The following is a 22,678-nucleotide window of genomic DNA, read 5'->3' as shown; positions in this document are numbered from 1 at the left end:
AGGCAGCTGTGTGGCAATAATAAATGTTTTGGTCAAAATTTGAACAATATAATAATATATTGCCCAGTGTACAACAAATAATGTTCTGACAGGAACCGCAATGTAATTGAAGAAAATCAATCACATACTGTATATGAGTTAGACAAACATAGAGAAATCCATAAACAATTTAAAAGGTCAGCATACAATTGTAGTCAGGCAGCATACAACTGTAGTTAAATAAATAAAGCCAAGGTGAAGTTAATAAAGCAATATACGGAAGTGATCCAGGAGCACAGGTACAGCAGCAATCGCTGTAGATGAAACTATCACTGGCAATGAGAATAATCCCTCCTTGACTTCTAAACTACCATGACCCAATGAACACAGACATGCAGCAGTACATTCAGCCATATGTGTCATGTGACTGCTGCGGTATATAAACTAGCATCCCAAACGCTAGACCACAGGCAGCAAATATGTGGAATTCGATGGCAGCATCTCTCTGCTCATTATGTTCTATCAATTTGTTGTCTAGGTGTGCAAGCCAAGTCTGTCCACCTAAAAGAACTGAGGGCCTCATTCAGAGGCGGTCGTTAGATGCAAGCGGTCGCTCTGAATCAGGGCGGCCGCTTGCATCCTGAACAGCCGCCTCGTTGTTGATTGGTAACCTGTGGGTTAACACCCACAGCTCTAATGACTGACATGGCTGATGGTTGCGATGGTCCAGATCATCGCAACCATCGGGCTTTACGACCAGACCCTAGGGTAGGGTCTGGGCACTCGTAAGCCCCAGGGAGCTTCCTGCTCTGTTTGAGCAGGAAGTTCCCCACTGACATCAGCAATGATGTCAGTGGGGCCGCCCCCAAATGGAAAGCGTTCTGACTGGAACTCCTCTGTTTGGCCGGGCACGCCCCCGGCCCCCCCAGCAAACGGGGCAAGCTGTCACTCAGCATCGACAGCTTGCCCCGTCTGCTACGAGACCCCTAATGATGGAGCACCCGTCGTTAGCCAGGTCTCACGCATGCGCTGTGGGGCAACACCGAGTCGGTTGTGAGCGCTCAGCGCTCACGACCGACTCTGAATGAGCTACTGAAAGTGGCAATTAGTGAGAGTGTCAGCTCTGGGGATTAATTATATGATGTCTCAAATGTGTTTGATGAACCCAAGAACTACCCTGTAGAGAAAAGATGTAACTAAGGTGACTGTTACTTTATCAGAGGGAGATGGTCTTACACTCAGCCACCACCCGATTGTGCTACACCTGCAATAAAAAGAAAATAACATTTTTAACACATTTAGCATTCACTTGCTGCATTGTGCTGCATGTTTCTCCATCAGAGTTTTAACTAACTGATAGAATATGCATGGAGAGGAATTAAGCTGGGATCCCGAGAATCAAAGTGAATTATAATTTTCCAGCAAAATAAACTTATTTCACCAAAAATTTTGAGCTGAAGCTTAAACACAGAGACATTTTGTGGCTTTATACAACTCTCATTGGCATCATATTACAGTATTACATATTTCTTCTCCAAACCCTCTACATGATGTATAAATGTACAAATCCTCCTTTCTCTACTGTTTACAGCCCCCACCCCTCATTTAATGTAACTTTTTCCTTTTGTTCTCAAGTAACTACATGTTTCACTCTCATTAAGGGATTATTTGACAAGGGGTCAATGAGGCTGCCATTATCTTAAATGTCATCCCTTGTTTGTGGAGTTTAGAAATACAGTAAATCGATTTATTTATATTTAGCTGGTCAGGTTCATTTTGTGTTCCTGGAACATACTGAATCTGAATTGTAATGTGTGACAGGTAAAGAGTAGTTCCATCTGTCTTTGACACACAGCCAAAGAGGATTCATCAGTCAGTATGTTCCGTTATTATCTGTTCACCAGGCACTCGGTGCATTTAATTCAAATACTTTACATACTGTATCAGATAAAATGATTCTCCCAAACCCAGCAGTTTACTGTTTCTGACAGTGGTGCAGTGTCTTCCAGGCTTCACTCTATACTATCAATCAGTTTGATTCATTTGATTCTGATTATTTGTTGATGAGCAAAATGATTTGTCTGATTCCGAAATTCCACAGAGTTTCAAAGATTTGCCCATTCAGATCTGCCACTTGATCCCAATTTGCCCAAAATTTGCAAAAGCAATGGTGCCCAACAATACGATTATTGCTGATCTTGCAGCAATAACCAAATACTGTAAATCCACCCACCACCCATAGATTTCAGTGCCAATAATGGATTCACATGACCAGCAGTGTTGAAAGTACTGTCATTAATTCATAATTAAAATAACACTTTCCATATACAGTGTATGGTGTAAGTCTATATAATAATCAATGGTGATCTGTTCTGACTCCATAAGGTGCAATGAGAGTGGGGGTACACCTCCCACTGCAGTGACAGGAACTGCAGAAATATGAAGAAGAGAGGAATAGAGAAGGACCATTGCGCCAGCAATGGGGTGATTATAGTGGGTCCGGGGTGGGTTGTCCCGATATATGCTGGGATCAGTCTACTAATAAATAAATAAAGTCTTTAAAAAGGGCTTTCCCCCTTCTGACTAAAACCTCACTCAACTACAGCACTACAGAATTTTGACTGGTGAAATTGTAAATTTGGGTCCCCTCCTGTTAAGAAAACCAGGCTGGTAAAAACTGAAAATTCTAGTGCTCTTCCCAACTGCATGGAAATTTGCCACAAAAGTGATACCAGTATAATAAACAGGAGTCCCTAACATAATGAACAAGGGTATCCATTATACCAAAGGAATTAAACAAAAATATAACATTGATTCTCTTCACTGTTGTCCCTTATCATGTGCTTCTGTAAATCACACTTCACACTGATGCAGCTTTTGTACTGTCTCCTTCATGTGATTACTAATTGCTGCAGTCCTCCTCTTCATTGCACATGGTGGTCCTGATATAGAGGTAACATGCTGCACCTGCACATGAGCAAAGATGTTTGTAAATGTTCTGTTCTGTATTGTAAATTGCACAAATCTTAAGATACAACAATATAACTTGCGACAGATGCAAAAATCATCATCATGAACTTTAAAACCTGCACACAGTTTGTCACTTTATAAGTTACTCCTCATACTGTAGTTAATGTTTTTCAAGATTATGTAACTCAAAGTAAGACCTATCTCAAAGGGATGTTCTTAACTTGCATCTGCATGTCCTTATTACATTGCAGCTGAACACAGCAACTGCAAGGGGCCAGATGGCAGTCAATAGATCGACAACGAAAAGGTTGCAGCGTCTAGGTAGACACCAAATGTTCAACAGGCAATAGATTCGACAGGTACAAAAGATCGACAGGTACATGAAGCCAACAGACTATTTTTCGACAGCTGCAATGTGATAAGGAAATGCAGATGGATGAAGATCGACAGGTACAAAAGGTTGACATGGTCAAAAGGTCGACATTGGAATGGTCGACAAACAAATGGCTGCCACATTTTTTTTTAGGGTTAGGGTTATGCACTTCCAGGAGAGTTAGGCTCTAGAAGGGATGGTTAGGCTCTCGAAGGAATGGTTAGGGTTAGGCACTTACCCCGATGGCTAGGGTTAGGCACTAGGAGGGATGGTTAGGGTTAGGCACTTACTCTGACAGTTAAGTTTAGGCACTAGGAGGGAGGGTTAGGCACCAAGGGGAGGGTTAGGGTGAAGATTAGGGATAGAAAAAAAAACATATCAACATGTCAACTATTCCAATGTTGACATTATGACCATGTCAACCTTATGTACCTGTCAATCTTCAAGCATGTCGACCTTTTTTACCTGTCGACCTTTTGTACCTGTTGTACCTGTCAACGTATTGCCTGTCTTCCCAACCTTCTTCGGCTCTCCTGTACAAGGTAGTCTACATGTACAGCTGCATATACAGAATACACTGCAGCATAAAAAGGAAATTTTAATACTGTTGTTTTAATAATACAATGATATATTGACCAAAAAATCCCTTATATACTGCACATAGATTGTCCATAATAAATCAGTTGGGATTTAACAAAGCCTCTGAATATATTTTTTTACCTTAATTAGAAACATATCTTCTTTATTAACCTGATCATGGACAGGTTGTCAGGTAGTGTAGCTAATAATTAATCTGTTAGAGCCAAAAGCTCTCTGGGACTAGCGGCCACGAGACCCTACCACAAGGGTCTCGTCGTAAGCCCGATGGTCGCGGTGGTCTTGACCATCGCGACCATCATCCTGGCCGCTCGCAATAGCTGTGGGTGGTCACCCACAGCTATGTGAGCGGCCAAGAGGCTGCTCCAAAAAAAAAAAAACCCGGCCCTGATTCAGAGCGAGCGCTCTGTCAGAGCGACCGGGTCTGAATCAGGCCCTGAGTCCATATTGTTAAGGATTCCTTCACTTAACAGAATCAATTGTATATTTAAAATTAAGTCACACAGCTCTCACCAGACTTGTAAACAAAGGGTCCTTTGTGCAATCTCATGGATTAGACCTCTCAAATTATATAGATTAGGGATACACTTGCACTAATGTTCCTTCGGTGTGCATAAGCTGGGATATCCCGGTTTGCAGGCACACGCGGCTCAAACAATCCTGACTTGGATGGTTGTGAAAGTAATAATTCAGTCAGCCTTTCTCCAGCCACTTGCGCACTCCAGATGATGAAGAACAATCTCCGTTTGTAACTGCACGACTCCCTCTTCATATATTAAGACCTCCGTCTGAGGTCAGATATTTTCCTGCAAGAAGTAGTGTCATGAAAGCAGGTATCTCTCAAGATGTGTCAGAATTACTCATAAGATTAGCGCACCATCATCTAGTAATATATATGTTAACACATGTTTAATAAATACTTCCTGTACTAACTGTTAAAATCACAAGATTCAAAATATTATATTATGTACATAGATAAAAATGTGAACTATAGTATATGCCTGGGTGTTGGAACACAATTGCATTCAACTCTGCACCAGCTTTTATGTGCCTGGTGTGTCATACTGTAGTCCTGCTTACCACAAAACAAAGTCAACATTCGTAATGCCAACCCCGGTATGTCGACAATTATGAAGTTGACATGGTTAAAATGTTGACTCCTGGAAAATGTGGACAGGTGCAGAATGTTATGGTTTGGTTAGGCTTAAGTTTAGGGGTTAGGCTTAAGGCACACATTCCCTAGACGATTAAATTTAGTGATTGGACGATAACGATATCATTATCGTTCAATCGTTCAATACTTTTTTGAAAATCATTTACAGATAGTTTAAAAAAAAGTAATAAATGACCAGCAATGCGTGCTGCCACTGGTTGTTTAGACATCTATCATCGTACAAATATGTTGTACAACCTGACGATAATGTCAGGTTCAGCATGCTTGCAGATGATTGATGTGCCTTCACTGAACAACTGCTCGTACAGTGTAGGCATGTCACAGACTGACAAACGCTTGCATGATTACAATTTACAATGTCGTAATCGTGCAGTCATTTTGAGGTATTTTAGTGGATGTGTGCCTTTAGGGTTAGTGGTTAAGGTTACAGTAGTGTTAGGGGTTATGTTTACAGTTAGGAAATGATTTACATTTAAAACACATTGTCAACATTCTGATCATGTCAAAATGGTCAATGCTTAAATGTCAAATATATTTTAAGCTCCAGAATGTTAAGCATTGGAGTTAGTATCTGTATAGTTACCAGGCATGGGATTGGTACAGTAGGACTCTTCCCGGCAATGACTGCTCATAAATGTGTGGTCTGATGACTCTGGAAGTAAAGTTATTACATTAGCGATCACTTTACTTATACACATTGCACTGATTGCAACTCTCAGAGCCCCTGTTCCAGCATGTGTATTTTAATACATTCTGGAAATCCATAATTTCTTATATCCCCAATAAGCAGCGAATATAAATTATAATTATCGGGTCCGATAATCCAATAATTATAACAATATATAATGTTTCCGTCTGAAAAGGAAGCACACAGAATTTAGGGTATCGTTTATCCTATACAGTATACAGCCAAGATTTGTGGTTATGAAATGAAACATTTATATACCGTTGTAGCCTTTTGCAGTAAAAGTAGGAATACCCTGAATTTGCATGGTAATCTTTTATTTTGCACTAGTAATTTTAATCCTTTATCCTAATGGTTACTTTTTTAAGCAATGATGCATTTAAGCAGTAAACAGTTCCTTCCTAATGCATTTGGAACCTGATAGAGCTAACTCTTGCTAATGTTAAATTGGCAAATTCAATGTGGCATTAAAAGCAAACTGTTATTAAGGGTGGATGTCCCTTGTGATCTCATACTCTCTCATAACCATATTCCTGCAGGCATGTCCTTATTACAGGCCTTTTGTTGTTGCTGTAACTTGTTGCTAAAATTGGTTTCAGTCATGTAAGTGATATGTTTGCTTTAAAATGTTCTACTGTGATGAAGTTGAAACGGTAATCCCAAATGGGCTCCACTGCAATCTCTTGGCTCTCATGCAAACTCAGAAGACAAGAGATGGGGCCGCAATAACGCGTGCAGATAAACATCATGACCCTCCACTCCCACCATGTGACAAGAACGTTTTGCTATGAGGTCATGCAAATGCTAGTTAAACCCCTGATTCTACTAGTTGTTATTTGCATGTAAAAACTAGGAATCGGAGTGGAACACTCCATCAGCAGGTCTCATTACAAGAAACTCCAGTCTACCGAGACCCCAGCTCTGCTCTCAAAAAGTGAAGGTCTCAGAATGGAAGTGATCCTGGGGACTGGGCTCATCTAGGTCCCATGTGGCCTCATTGCCTGCAGTTCCACCAACTGTACTGTAGTTCCACCAACTGCTGTAGATAGCAATAACTTTTGATAACATGCTGTTATCATTGGATTCACCATTATGTTAAATAATATGTATTAGAATTATCTGATTAGAATCCTGTTTGATTAAAAATACAGGGGTAGATGTATCAAGCCCTGGAGAGACATAAAGTAGAGAAAGCTAAAGTACCAACCAAACAGCTCACAACTGTAATTTTTCAAAAACACTGTGGCACAGATTTATCAATGAGATATTCTTAAATGGTGCTCTGACCAATCAGCTCTTAACTGTTATTTTTCAAACACATGACAGTTATGAGCTGATTGGTTGGACTACCACTTAAGATTAGTGATGAGTGATAACAAGAATAACACTTGTTGATAAATCTGGGCCTAGGGGCCTATTCATCATCACTTAATTTTTACAAAAGCAGGTGGAAATGAACATTTTCACCTGCAATTGTAAAAATTAAGTTACCAGGCCATTCATCACGAAGGTAAAGCAGAAGATATCACAGAGTTTTCCTGCTTACCTTTCTCTTGCGGAATGGCCCGCTGTCCCCATATACTAGTATGTGGACAGAATTCATCAAGCTCCAAAAATATAATATATTCAGAGCTTGATTGCGGAAGCATTCGCCATCTTCAGATGGCGAATGCTCCTGCTCTGGGCTCGCAACCTGCTCCTTCCCTATGGGAAGTAGTCCCGGGTTGCGAAGAGGGATCCCTTTGTATCCCTCTGCCCCTGTCCGCCCCTGTTTGGCTCCTTCGGGGAACTTGTGCGCAAGCGTGACCTGTAGGTCACACATGCGCACTCCCATCACTGCTCCGAAAGGATCAGTGAAAAGATTCACTGCTCTGAAAAGGAGAAGTGAAGCCTCTCGTGGGGATAGCTGATTTTGCACCAGCTTTCGCCACACTGGAGCAATAATGAATTGCTCCAGCAGCTGCGGTGAGTTAGAATGTTAATTATAGGGGTCCTTTCGGACCCCGATAATTAACATCATGAACAGGGCCTCTGTGGTTTATATAAATGAATCTGACCAGGCATCCACTGGTGCCATATTGCTAAGAAAACATCTTGAAATATAGCGCACGCACAGAAGATACCAAATATGCTGGCACTATGCCAGAGTATGGGGGAATCACAGACTTGTCGCGGTCAGTGACTGTGTCTTAAAAAGTAATTGCTCAGACACAGATGGCAATGTTCAGATGGAAAATCTGCACCTCCATAGAGTGTGTGCAATGTTTGATGGTGCGACCAATGATGTGACCGATTTGTCAATGGTGAGTCTTAATATGTACAGTGGTGGATTTGTACAGCAGTCAGTCTCTGTAGAAATACCATCGACTGTGGCATTAGCATAAAGTTGTGCTGTGTCACCAGGCTCATAATCTATTACAGCAACCTATGCAAAGTCATGTCCAATATACTGTATAGAATACTCACCTATGTCAAGTGCAATGTACATCCATGGCCAAAAGTTTTGAGAATGACACAAGTATTGGTTTTCACAAAGTTTGCTGCTTCAGTGTTTTTAGACCTTTTTGTCAGATGTTACTATGGTATAATGAAGTAAGATTACAATCATTTCATAAGTGTCAAAGTGTCAATTTACATTAAGTTTATGCAAAGATTCAATATTTGCAGTGTTGACCCTTCTTTTTCAAGACCTCTGCAATTCGCCCTGGCTTGCTGTCAATCAACTTCTAGGCCACATACTGACTGATGGCCACCCATTGTTGCCTAATCAATGCTTGGAGTTTGTCAGAATTGTGGGTTTTTGTTTGTCCATCCGCCTCTTGAGGATTGACCGCAAGTTCTCAATGGGATTAAGGTCTGGGGAGTTTCCTGGCCATGGACCCAAAATTTTGATGTTTTGTTCCCAGAGCCACCTAATTATCACTTTTGCCTTATGGCAAGGTGCTCAATCATGCTGGAAAAGGCATTGCTTGTCACCAAACTGTTCTTGGATTGATGGGAGAAGTTGCTCTTGCAAGATGTTTTGGTACCATTCTTTATTTATGGCTGTGTTCTTAGGCAAAATTGTGAGTGAGCACACTCCCTTGGCTGAAAAGCAACCCCACACATGAATGGTCTCAGGATGCTTTACTGTTGGCATTACACAGGACTGATGGTAGTGCTCACCTTTCCCTCTGCCCTTCTTGACAAAAGGCCATCCTCCAAAAGTCTTCATCCTGTGTCAAGAAAGACTAAAGCTGGCCACACACTAGACCAACTTACATCCAACCAGCCAACTAGTTGATTGGTTAGAATGAACATCTGGTAAGGTATGAAAGCAAATGACAATCAGCAATTTGCTCCCAAACGCCGGAAAATGGACAAAAACTGTTGTTTGTTAAATGTTTGATCTAAACAATTTGTTCCAACTTGTCTGAACGACCATTTTCATCTGTTTTCTGGCATTTAGGAACAAATTGTTGATCATCATTTACTCCCATTCCTTACTAGATTTTCATACCAACCAGACAACTAGTTGGATGGTTGGATGAAAGTTGGTCTAGTGTGTGGCCAGCTTTAGAAAGAAAAGAAAAGAAAGGAAAGAAAAGAAAGAAAAGAAAGAAAAGAAAGAAAAGAAAGAAAAGAAAGAAAGACTAAGACAAATAGTGAAGTGGGGGAGAGGGTGAAGACACAGAGGGAGAAGAGACAGAGAGAGGGGTAAAAGTCGAATGCATAAAACAATACCAAAGTAATGGATTGTGGTTTTTACTACTGAAAGTCAAAAGGAACATTTCCTCATGGTGGAGATAAAAGAAAAAATAAATTTCCAATTTCCATAAATGTATAATTATGAAATATGTTCAAATAGTATTATATTCAATTCATCAGCACCATTTAAATTTTACACTGTATTGATGTTAAAATTGTTTGCTTCTTTGTTTTTTTTTATTAGCACCACATGGACCCTCTTTTACAATTGGAAAGGCTGTCTGGCTCCTCTGGGGTTTGGTCTTCAATAATTCAGTGCCTGTACAAAATCCAAAAGGCACAACAAGTAAAATCATTGTGTCAATTTGGGCTTTCTTCGCTGTGATCTTTCTGGCAAGTTACACTGCCAACCTGGCTGCATTTATGATCCAAGAGGAATTTGTTGATCAAGTGACTGGACTTAGTGACAAAAAGGTATGTGTTTGTCAGCAGATAAGCTGTATTGTATGCAGTTACTTTCTGGAGTCCAGTGTACATAGTTCCACAATAACAACAAACAAAACCAAAACAAAAACACACATTTTTAAATAAACAATGTACTGGTTTCTAACTGATCAGTCCTGGTTGTAATTCCCTGCTGCCTTTTCCTAATAGGGTAACTATGCTACAGTATAATAGATTTATAGAGGTCTGGTGTAAGGAAGTATAGGAACTTGGGTGTTAGTGTATAGTATGTTAAAAATAAATAAAGTTTATTGAATAAAACACTAACTAAAACACCTTGTTCATCATTTTAATGTAACATAATGTTCTTTCTTTGTTGTAATGTAGTGGGAAATTGTTTTGTTTTTGCTGATGCAACTGCATGCTATGATGCCTGCCATCTTATGACTATATGACCTGAACTGACCGGGACTTCAGCTAATAACCAGCCAATCACAATCTTCCAGCGCAAGAAAACTTTTATTGAGAGGATACTAGGACTCTGGGCCTGAGCAGTTGCATCGTCTTGAAGTTTATCTTTTTATTACAAAGACAGAAGAATTTACCATTGACTTATAACTGACAGGGGTCATACTTTAAACCCTGCCAGCTACAAAAACATTTTGTGTAAACTGTGAGCAGTTGCACCACCATCTCTTCTTCCATTTTAATAATTAAAGGTGTTTTTTTTATAAAATAAATAAATTAATTTTGGTCACTTTTAGAATTATGGTCCTATATGGTGGGCAACCACAATTAAAGTAAAATATTGTATGTTTCACATTAAATGTTGCTCACCTGTCTGTAGTTTCAGGGCAGCACAAACTTGTAACAGCAGTCCAATAATCAATACTCATCTACACCGCCTGAAACTTATACCAGCCCACAGTGTGGCAGGCAGATTCAGACATTAACAATTGGACTTTCTGCATTTTGCCTTATGCTTTCTGTGAAGAAATAATATAGATCACAATAGAGCAAAAAGTTGAAAAATAAATTATGTGATTCCAAAAATCTTTGATAATGATTCATGTCTGTAAATGGGGAATTGAACTATCCACATAAGGGCTGACACAATTGGAATATGACCACAAAACAAGTTGCATCCATTTGTTTGCATGATGAATTACTTGTACAGTATCTGACACTTGTGAATAAAGAGAGACAGGACAGCAGAGGGAAGGGTTGGACTAATGTAGGCCAAGTACACTAAAGGGTAAATTCAAGTAGCCGTGAGTTCCATCTGCTGAAGTTTCGGGTTAGATTACCACACAATTTGTGGACTATCTTAATTGAGCACACTTCTGCAAATCACACAATTCAATTGTAAAAGCCTATTTGTCACACTCGTGACTTTGTCGCATAGTAATTCTACATGGTATGACCTGGGGGAAGTGCATAAACAAAAATCATCCCAAGCCCCCAAAAATTTACTAATTTATTATTATTTATTATTTATTACCAGTTATTTATATAGCGCACACATATTCCGCAGCGCTTTTACAGAGAATATTCGGCCATTCACATCAGTCCCTGCCCCAGTGGAGCTTACAATCTATATTCCCTACCACATGCACACGCACATACACACAATAGGGGTAATTTTGTTAGGAGCCAATTAACCTACCAGTATATTTTTTGGAGTGTGGGAGGAAACCGGAGAACCCGGAGGAAACCCACGCAAGCACAGGGAGAATATACAAACTCCACACAGTTAGGGCCGTAGTGGGTAATAAGATTGGATAAAAATATAGAAGGCTGTGAGTGGCCATCAGCAAAGTATGTGAGGGTCTTACAATGTGTCAAATGTCTGAGTGGAAAAATTAAAGCAAAAATGTTTTTCAACAAATATATCCAAATTACCTGTACATGTTTTAAGACACCCATTGTTTTTAATCCTTACATTATGCTAAATAACTTAACCACTAACTAGAAATAAACACTCAAACAATTATGTGGCATTAAAAGAGTACCCAGCCGAAATTTATTTATCAGATTGTATTTGTAATGATGGTGGCATTAAGAAAGCAGTACTCCGATGCTACAGCCCAGCAATCGTATATGACTAAATAAGAAGGGATGGATCCCCACCCAACGTAAACTGGCCTGAGGCAGTACCACTCTCCCTTAATTGGCACAGCCTTGACCCCTCCCTAAGATGAAGGTCAGGTCCCCCCTAAGATAGATGATCAACTTGCCGCTATCAAAAGGAAAATGCTAACTAGGCACTCTTACGCCAATAATAGGCCACCCAGGAGCACTGTTTCCTGCCATGCTGCACCAGTACCTGTTGGAAGGACTAAAAAATAAAATTTGCACAGTCCAACAAAAATAAAAAAATTGCATACAAACCAGATTAGCCTGATGGGTGGGTGGGGATGAAAAAACTGGAAAGAAGAAGATGGCTCCTCTCCCAGGCTATTTATTAGACTAGTAGAGGCCTAGCCCCTTACTAAACAACCATAGGCTACTATTTTGATTGACAACCTCCCAGCTACACCCACTTTACTCCCTTAACCCTTTACATGAAAAACTAGCAATCTTCCATAATAAAAACAGGTTGCTTATCTTTCCTCAAACTTATGCAGGTATTCGGATGCCTGTAATGTGATTTGGATGTGGTTATTAGTCTAAAAAATATTAGGAAAAAACACTTATAACTCCAAGTTCAAAAACTAATTTCCCATCCAAACAATGCCACATATTGTTTTTCACCCCCTTTTGAGCTTTTTACAGAAAATTACCTGAAAAGTGACACATGTAATTATTGGCCAAATGATACTATTTAAAAGCCTCCAAGATCATAATTAAGCATTGATGGAAGAGAGGAGGGGGGGGGGGGGGGGTACCAGAGGTCCTACGACAAGTCCCAACATTTTTAACTTAAAACAATTTGTTTCCCCTACTTTATGCCTACTCAGGGGCTATGAACTAAATGCCATGTTAACTCCCATTGACAGCCTTGTTAACCTAATGTGGACTTGTAATTGAATGGGGAAAAGTAGTGGCTGTGACTTTTTCAGCCATCTTAATCAATTCATAGAAAAGTCATGGCTAAATTAATTTGACAATAAGGATATGTTCACAAGGTCATAGGTATGGGTGCACAAGTGGTGCATGGTCCTGGTGCTAGCACTAGTGCTGACTTATGGCATCTGCGCTCAAAGGATGCTATGAGCATTCAGCTTGCAGTCTGTAGAGCCACCCAGAGTAATCCTAGGGATGCTCTTGGCAGTGCTCTTTTTCCTGGTGCTGGTAGTTGCCCCTTCAGTTTGATGTCACATGTTTGGGGGGAGGAAAAATTGCCCTGTGCCAGCGCTACGTAATCGCCATCATTTCACATAATTTCTAACAGATGCATACTGGCACATATATGCCTTTCAGAGCCATATCAGATGAGGGCACATTGATGATGATGATGATTTTTTCAAGCACTACAGTAGCTAATTGATCCTGATTGGGTAATTGTAGATTTACTGAAGTTGGTACAGTGTGTGCTTAATCTTGGATATAATTTATAATTGAGTGAGTGTATTTAACAAGATTTTTCTCTACACATAGCTGCAGTATACATAAATCATTTTTGATTTATTTTACTCAAACATAATAGCAGGTGTTTATTTTACGATAAAAAAACCCAAAGTTTAAAATCTGGAAATAAATGTATCTGATATATGCCTGATGTAATCCTGACATATGTACTAATAATGCAGGGCTGCCTGCACCTTGTGATTTGTCCACCTTTGTATATACACACAATTGCATTTTTTTAGTGAACGGATATTACTTCTGCACTGTTTGATGCTTGTATTCAAACTCAGCATGAGCCTTGTAATGTGTTATTTCAGCTTTCAATGTTGCATCATTTTCCTCAATTATTATCTGTATTTACTTATTACATAGCCCTGATCTTTTCCAACCCAACTCCATTATAAACAACAGATAAAGGGAAATGAAAAATGTTTCCATGAAATTAGTGTGTGAACATCATTATAATAAGTAAAGTATCGCTGAACATGTGCAAAATGTGCAAATAAAATAGAAAAATGTAAGCAACGAAATTTGTATTTTGCAGCTGTTACACTTTAATTTACAATCCTGCTCTTTTTCTTATATGGTAAAATAAAATAATTACATTCTCACAGCTGTAACAATGGAAAAATTTTATATAAAAAAAGTGGATATAGTCAGCATTATCTCATAGTAAAAATTTAGGATAACCTTGAAATCATTTCCTAAGATGCAACTCAGATGAAATTAGTAATACATTGATTAAGATAAAATAAATAGCTCTTAGGATAAGGTACCTGTAAGTAAGGTGTCTTAAAAAGTATATGCAGGTTGGGTACAGGATGCTGCCGCTCAGGATTCTGGTGGTGAGAATCCAAACGGCAGCAACCCAACTGGGTTAGAATACCAACACCTGCCAGTAAGTACCCTACCCCTATTCCTAAAGCTAACCCTCGCTCCCCACAGCCTAAACCTAACCTTCCTCCCTGCAGCCTGACCCTAACCCTCCCTCCGCACAGCCTAACCCTAACCTTCCCCCTAGTGCCTAACCCTACCCTCCCAATAACCCCAATACTTACCGTTGGGATGTCAGCTGTCAGGATACTGGTGCCGGGATTCTGACTGGTGTCAGGATGCTGGGATTCTGAACGTCTAGAAAAAGATGGAAAGTGGCCAGCAAACAGCTCCTTACAAAAAGGAAAAAACAACAGGCCCCTCTCACCACCAATGGCTACCCAAATTGTCAATCACATTTTCAAACCCAATTTAAAGCAACAACCAAAAAGTCTTAAAGGTGGTCTAAATTTAATCTATGTAGGGGTTTAATTATGCTCAGCCAAATCCCTGGCTTGCGCTTCAATTCTAGTGTCTCTGTATCTTCGGTGCACATTAACATTTTCCACAATGGAGGTTGCCAGGAAGATTGAGATTTTCCATAAGCTACTGTAGCAGTGAAAGCCTTCTCTGCCTTCACAAGTACAGTGTTTTATGAAGGCTCTGTCTTGGTAAGCTTGTTACATAGGAAAAATAATATTTTTGTTTTCTACGATAAGTTGCAAAATAAAATATTTTTTTGTGCAAGAAAAAGTCTGATTCATGAATAAACCTCATAAAAGGGGAGATGTATCAAATCTTCTTCTAGGCACAGTATCATTTATCTAGCGCAGTCTATGTAATGACAGTTAAACGCTCATGGGTTGCTATGGGCACTTATCTCTCTTAAAGGTTTGATACATCTCCCCCAAAATAAGACCAAAATTTGCTAAATACCATCTAGTCAGAGCTCATTCCTATTAAATAGTTTTTAAGATCTGAAGTTTTGAATTAATAACTCAATATTATCTTTATTACACAGGGGGAGATTATGAAAGCTTGGAGAAAGATAAAATGGAGAGGGATACAGTACCAGGCAATCAGCTCCTAACTGTCATTTTTCAAACACAGCCTATAAAATGACAGTTACAAGCTGATTGGTTAGTACTAGGGATGTGCAGGCTCGGTTCTACTCGGTTCCGTTCGGTTCTTTTTACCGAATCTTATTGGCTATCCAAAACTCGTGACAGCTGAAACCCAATAAGATCCGGTAAAAAGAACCGAACGGAACCGAGTAGAACCGAGCCTGCACATCCCTAGTTAGTACAGTACTTTATTTCTCTCCAGGCTTTGATAAATCTCTCCCATAGTTTGTTTGGAGTGGACTATGGGCCTGATTCAGAGATGGATGCAAATGTCATTGCAGTTGTGATCTCTCAGAGATCGCAATAGCATAAATATGCTAATGACTCACTCGCCATCCTTTGCTTAGAGATGACCACTGAAAGCATCTCACATCAGCGGCTCACGCATAAAACTGGAAACATCGATAGCAGATCAGGTGGCCATGAGCCTTCTTAGTAAGTCTAACCTGTCGCAGACACAACGGGTCACCAGGCAGATAAAGGGCTCTCGTGCTGTGGGGAAGAACGCATTGGCCAGTTTATGGATGCCCTGAAAACAGTGTTTAAGCGGTCCGACACGCCTGAGTTTTTCTAACTGACCCCTGTTACCTCCAAACACTGACTACCTGTCACTCACTTTGCAAGTGATGAATCCTCTATGTGAGCGCAATCGCAATTCGATCACTGTGCATGCGCAGAACATGTATGCGCAATGGCAAACACTCAGCCTGAGTAAATATCAGCATTGAGTACACCTCTGAATCAGGACCTATATGTCATATTAGTATCGTATATAAGAAATGCCTTAATTGTTGTATTTTCTGTTTTATATGTTCATCTTTAGTTTCAACGGTCATACGAATATTCTCCCCCATTTCGGTTTGGTACAGTCCCTAATGGAAGCACTGAAAGAAACATTAGAAACAACTATCCTGAAATGCATCAGTACATGGTCAAATTTAATCAGAAAGGGGTGCAGGAAGCCCTGGTCAGCCTAAAGACTGGGTGAGTCACGACTTGACCTACTTTTTATCCTATTATTATTTTCTGTACACAATGATTTTTCTCTTCTTTCATGCCTCTGTATGATGATCTTTGGGATACACATTATGTGATTTTTGCTGTATGAAGCTGGGGCACAGCAAATGTGGTGTTACCTATATTCATACTGTGTTATTTTATAACAGTGTTTAGAAAATGATGTGTACTGTACACAGTTGGTATATATTTTTTTGCAATTTTTACAGATACAAACAAATGTATTTCTTCAACATTTCCTGCACAGCTGATTCAAGAAAGATTGTATTCAAGATGATCTCAAAGGCTTTTGTGACCCTGCTTACATAACTTTGCATATTGAATGTTCTTATTTCACAGATACTGAATGCATCCTTCATAAACTGGTGATTTGTATTCTCTTGTTTTCTGAAAAGAGAAGTCTTTAGCATTTTAAAAGCAAACAAATCAGCAACCTTGAATTACCTAATTCATAGGCAAATGATAGCTGTCAGAGCAATTATGATTGAATAAAGTGTGTTGCTTATTTACGGAAGACTCTATCCTTCAATACTTACAGTATTTCCCATCCTCCCTTCAAAACTCATTTCAAGCACCTGTTGCTGAGAGAAGCATTCAAATAGCTCCTAAGAGGTCTTGACTCCTACTAGGCACTTAGAGGCCTACTTATTACTTGTCAGTTTTTTTCACCAGTAAATAACAATCCATTAGGTATTGTTTAGCTCTGGATTATAGAGTTATTTACAATATTTGCTTACAGGGACAGATATTCCAAAAAGGCACTGTCCCGCTGAAACACTTTCCCAATGTGAAGTTTTTCAGCAAAAAAAACACAACTTCTTAGATGCTGGCAGCTACCAGAGAGGGATCAGAAATCCCTCTCCAGTGATACCGCAGTCCATGAGCTACAATAGCTAATGCCAGATGACATTACCTATCAGTGCCAATCTCCAGATAGCTTAGCTTTTCAGAGCTTGGTAAGTAGAACCAAACTGCAATCCCCATATAAAAAAAGGAGACTAATCTGCAATTAGTTTATCGCAGGAAATATCTAATAATATATTTAATAGTTACTGAAACCATGCAAAAAAAGTGAATTTGATTTAATAAATAGGCCCCTAGGCCCTTGTGTTCCACATATAATATGCAAGGAACACTTTCTAATGTTTCTCCAAGTACTACACTTGTATCTAGCTCTTATTATTGTATACTGTATTGCTCCATGTACATTTACGATTTTGTACACCGCTGAATACTCAGTGTCACTATATTAAAAATATATAAATATAGACATACATGTAGTGGTCAAAAATATGGCAATACCTGGATAAATTAGGTACACTAAAAATATTGAAATCATATCGTAATTCCACACAGGTGTTAATAAAGATTATTACAGCCCATGGTCAGGATCATGTATAAAAATATAACTGCAGGTCAATTGGCGGCAACTTTTTGTTAGGAGGGACTATGCTTTGCACTGTCTTTCCCTCACTGTCAGATCTGAGACTCTGGACCTCATTCAGAGTCGGTCGTTGCGGCCGCACGGTCGTAAGGGAAAAGGGGCCGGATATTTAAATGATGCACTCGCAAGTTGCGTCCTTAAGATCGGATCGTTGGCTGGCCGACCAAGGGGAGGATGCGGCCGCAAGACAAAAAATATGCCCCCTTCTCGTACGCATTACACATCATCTCCGGCCATATAAGGATTAATCGAGACCATCGGTAACCATCGGAACTGGTCGTAGAGCTTAAGGTTGACCATACCCTCTCTTAAGCACTACGATCAGGTCAGTATACAAACCACCCATGTCACGTGTGCCATGACATTACTTTGCTAATTATGCACTACCATAAAACGCCGTTCGCATAATTAGGCACGCCTGCGTTCGGATCTCCACTCCCCCGTTTTCAAGCACCTTCCCCTGTTACCACCCACAAACGCCTCATTCTGTCACTCAAACTACCGACCTGGCTGTGTTCAAGGAGAGAGAAATTTCTGATCGTAGCAGCTAGTTTGCGCACGCGAATTGTGAACTTTACGCATGCTCAGGTTAGCGAACATCGGTGGCGTATGACCGTGCGGCCGCAACGACCGACTCTGAATGAGGTCCTCTATGCTTAGATGGAGGTGCATTGACATCACAGTGCTACCTCCGACCCAAGTGCGCTGCTGTGCATGTTCTGCCCATCTGCGCACTTTCTCTCTGTCCTCCGTTGAGACAGGATGTGTATGGTTTGACTGGCCCACAGGTGTACAGGAAAAATCCCTAGTGGGACCCACTGCCTGATGGCACCACTTCCTCATCTAGGGTTCAGCAATTTGGTGGAGCAGGATCGTCGGTGAACTTGGGTGCTTGGTTTGTTTATATGTAAACTACACCAAGACTAGCCCAAAGTTTATAGTCCCTACACAACCCTGCACCCTCCTCTACAAAAGTGCCCCTGTTCTTTGCATATCTGCTCTAATAGTTGGTGAAGTGCTTCTGTGGAGGCTGGCCACACCCCTTAAAATTGGGCCCCTACCACTGCATTCCTGGTGGGCCCTTCATGCCCCAGTCCAACACTGAGGATGTGCCCATTGGGCATTTTGCTGCACTGGATACTGGTTTACACAGTTGGAGGCACTACAGTACCTCTGTGCCACCGTGACCTACTGTAAAAGGGCAACTGCCACCACTGAGTGCACATACAAGTTTGTGCAACTATAAGCGCACTCCACTAGCATTAGCTTCATAATCTCCTGCCCGGTTCTGCTTGTATCAGTGTATGTGTGCATACCCAATGTTACCCTGCATCCTGTTATCTGACAGTTAATAAACCATAATCCTGGTTGAGCATTCTGCTGTGTGGACTGACCTTCATCGCACAACACTGAAACCTATCAACACCATAGGTTCTGCCAATACTTTAAACCTGTAGTTCAAACAACCAGTTTATTAAAAGTGATCTTACAAGAACTGCATAAAACTGAATTTAATAGTTGGACATTGCATAAATGAATCACACTGAGCATCGTAGAAAGGTGATATGATGTGATGAATCACCATTTGTCATCTTCTCCACACACAGATGAGTGCAAAAGTTCCATCAACATAATGAATTTAACAGCTACTGTATGAATGTATTTTTCCCAAAGATTAGAGTTCTAGTGGATCCATTATGTTAAGGATACATTTTCCTGGCTTCCTTGGGGTGCAGTAATTACCTTAGAAGGTCATTGCAAATCCTGATGAAATGGGGTTCTGTTGGGATATGCGTGTACAACTGGCGGTGGTATGGCAGAGTGTAGGTACACACCAGCTGATGCCCTGAGTCAACGAAAATGTACAGCTGTACTCACAGTTATGCATACATAGACTGTTCACATGGAGCGGAGAATACAGGTCACCAGCTGTTGACTGTATGTGGGTAGCAGTGTAGGATGCAAGTGGAATTGCATCTCATACACAGCAAAAAGCCCCTAACAGTATACCAGAGACACTAGGCTATGACTTTAGGCTTCATGTATTTAGGCTGCATGTCTTTCTGGCTTCATTGATCAGCAGTAACACTGGGTCTCTCTGAGCAATGCTCAACTTTGCAAACATTGGCATTGTGTCCACCTCAGAATTAGGCCCTTGAAGAGTGATTATGTAGTTGTCCAAAGCAACCAATCAACTTTACATTTCAAAAACTTTGCTAGTTAAATGACAAAAGCTGATTAATGCATTGGGCAACTTGTCAACTTTATCTCTCTCCGAAACTTGATACATCTTTCCCTTCATCTCTTTAATGCATAATTAGCGACAGAGTAAAAATGCCCTCAGGAATGTATCAGAGTGAGAGTTGCATCATCATGGTCCCACCCCCCTGCTGCTTAATGTGGTGATTCAGGAAGCTGGGCAATGATGGAGCAATCCATGGCATACAGCATCAGGGTCGTAGCTAGCGTAGTGCGGCCGGTGCCATCACACAGGGCACCACAGGTCAGGGGGAGCTGTTTGGGCCTGTCAGATTTCTGTTTATTATCATTCTTGCTAGTAGCTTCCTCTTATTTCATCCCCAGCATCTCCTGGCCTCTCCTATCTCTTCCCTGGCCCTTCCCCATAAAGCCATTGCCCTTTCTTGGGTGCATTATGTCCCTTTGAAAAATGAGGGGGGCGCCAATGCCCTTTCTGGCACAGGGCACCAAAAAGTCTAATTACAGCTCTGTACAGCATAATCAAACCTTTGGGCTGCCCATTTCATAAGGGAAGTGCACAAATTGGTAGGCTGGTCTGCTTTGTAGCCTATATGAGAGCTCCTCAAAATTTGTGAGTTACCCGGACATACCGGGAAAAGTATGCTGTTATGCTTTAATGACACTGCATGAGCATTGTCTTTATTTACAAGATTTGCCCAAATCACACATGTGACACTGCGATTGGGCAGCTGGCTGACATCAGTGCAGCATTTGTACAGTGCAACTGTATGTGACTGAGGGCCTGATTCAGCATTACAAAGCTGTTCGCAAGCAGCTTTGCAATTCTGTATGTGCCAATTATGTATCTGAGCTGTGTTGTCCAAAGCAGCATCTGATACTTTGCGGGACATTGGCCATCTAAGGTGACCCATGGGGTCCCGCAGCCGGGTGCCGAAGTTGAGATGAAGAAGCAAGGAAGTTTCCGTCAGCCGACAGAGTTCCTGGCTTCCTCCCCACCCCAACAGCGGTGATACGCCTCCGTTTTGGGGAACGGAGGGCATTGCCTCCCCCAAATGGCAGCAGACTGTCAATCATTGTCAGTCTGCTGCCAGTCTATGAGCGGGATCACAGACCCAATCTGCACATGCGCAGAATGGATTATGTGCCTGCGCAGATTCCCGAACGTCACGAATCTGATTCAGCGTGCACTGTTGAATCAGGCCCTGAGTCTGAATCTGCATAAAAAGGGCTCCGATGCAAGCGGCCATGGCTTTTCCTCATGCCAAGTTCTATTGTTCTTTGTCTGTGACTTGTACATGTGTAAAACCAATTTCTTTGCCATTAAAGTTTTTCTGTGTATGAGATGCGCATGAGATGCAAGATTTCAAGAAAAATATGGTGTGCTGCTCCTTTTGGAGCATCTCAGACCCTCAGGGCATCTAGTACCATATGGCATACATACAACAAAGGGACACATCTGTTCTTCAATGTTTAGAAATTAAATAAATACTTGGGTCATAAACTATACAAGTATGAATAATGTAAGGGGTCAGAGGACAGTTAACAAGAGAAGTATGCTTCAATGACCTTGAGATAAAGCACAGACCCATAGATGTACACAAAGTAATAGAGTACAAGTGTCACAACTCTAGCTGGGATGGTATGGATGCTGACCGTACAATTTAGTGTTGGTGTGTACCCACTACAGAGATGCGGTGTCTTACATATTAGTGGCCTTAGAACTCAACAAAGGGGTTTGTGATTTGCAGGCTGTAGCCCTCTGATTGGGTTCCTATGTACTGGCTGGTTGGTATGAAGGCAGACAGTAAGACTGGTCGCTGTGACTCAGTGTACTGGAGCGTAGTCAACAGAAATGGGTCAGATCCAGGTGTGCAACATGGAACCAGGGGACAGGCAGAAACAGGTTAAGAGACTAGCCAAGGTCTGAACCAGAAAGTCACAAGGAGCACTACCAAAGGAGCAGGCAAGGATAATCGTTGATGGATCAGATCAGAACATGTGTGATTGCACAGAATAGCTGCTTGAATACAAGATGCGAGTCTAATACTCTGGCATCGAATAGTGCTAAGAGACTTCCTATCATAGGAGAAGGTTTGAATATGGTGCCAAGAGTGACATCATATTTGGCATGCCTGGCTCTTTACATTTCAAACAGAGTGGTACTTTACGTATATGCCACTATGTGAGCCACAGTCATCTGTAATTAAAGCCGGCCACAGCCAACGGAAGAAGAGGTGATTATGGAGCAGCCGATAGACAGACTGCTGGCAGCGAGGGAAACTTCTGCAGCAGGTGCCATCTGGCACCTTCCGTGACCAGACTACCTCAGCCCTGGAGTACCAGCATCACCACACCCAGTAAATAGGAACCAGGCTCTGGTGCACTGTGGCAACAAGATAGTTACATGGAGATATATTTGAGCATAATGGCATACATAAAAGGTTTACCAAATGAAAATTTTGGAATTGATGACAGATAATGTAGCAAAACATTGCCCAATAATACAACATATTATTAAGAGACTGTATTTCTGCTAAAATGCAATAGTAGCCTAATTATGATATGTGATATTTCTTAGCTT

General features: G+C 40.9%; 1 protein-coding gene across 1 annotated transcript in view; it reads left to right on the top strand.

Moving 5' to 3' along the window:
• Nucleotides 1–22,678, top strand: part of GRIN2A (glutamate ionotropic receptor NMDA type subunit 2A) — a 718,378-nt gene that overhangs the window by 619,961 nt on the left and 75,739 nt on the right. The window contains exons 9-10 of the mRNA XM_088466915.1: nt 9,710–9,939; nt 16,240–16,400. Coding sequence (XP_088323041.1) covers nt 9,710–9,939; nt 16,240–16,400 — 391 coding nt within the window. The remainder of the gene's footprint in view (nt 1–9,709; nt 9,940–16,239; nt 16,401–22,678) is intronic.

Source organism: Taudactylus pleione, unplaced genomic scaffold (genome assembly GCF_031769625.1).
Source record: "Taudactylus pleione unplaced genomic scaffold, aTauple2 ptg000066l, whole genome shotgun sequence".
Lineage (NCBI taxonomy): Eukaryota > Metazoa > Chordata > Amphibia > Anura > Myobatrachidae > Taudactylus > Taudactylus pleione.
The sequence above is the reverse complement of the archived record's forward strand: the minus strand, read 5'-3'. Positions and strand labels throughout refer to the sequence as shown.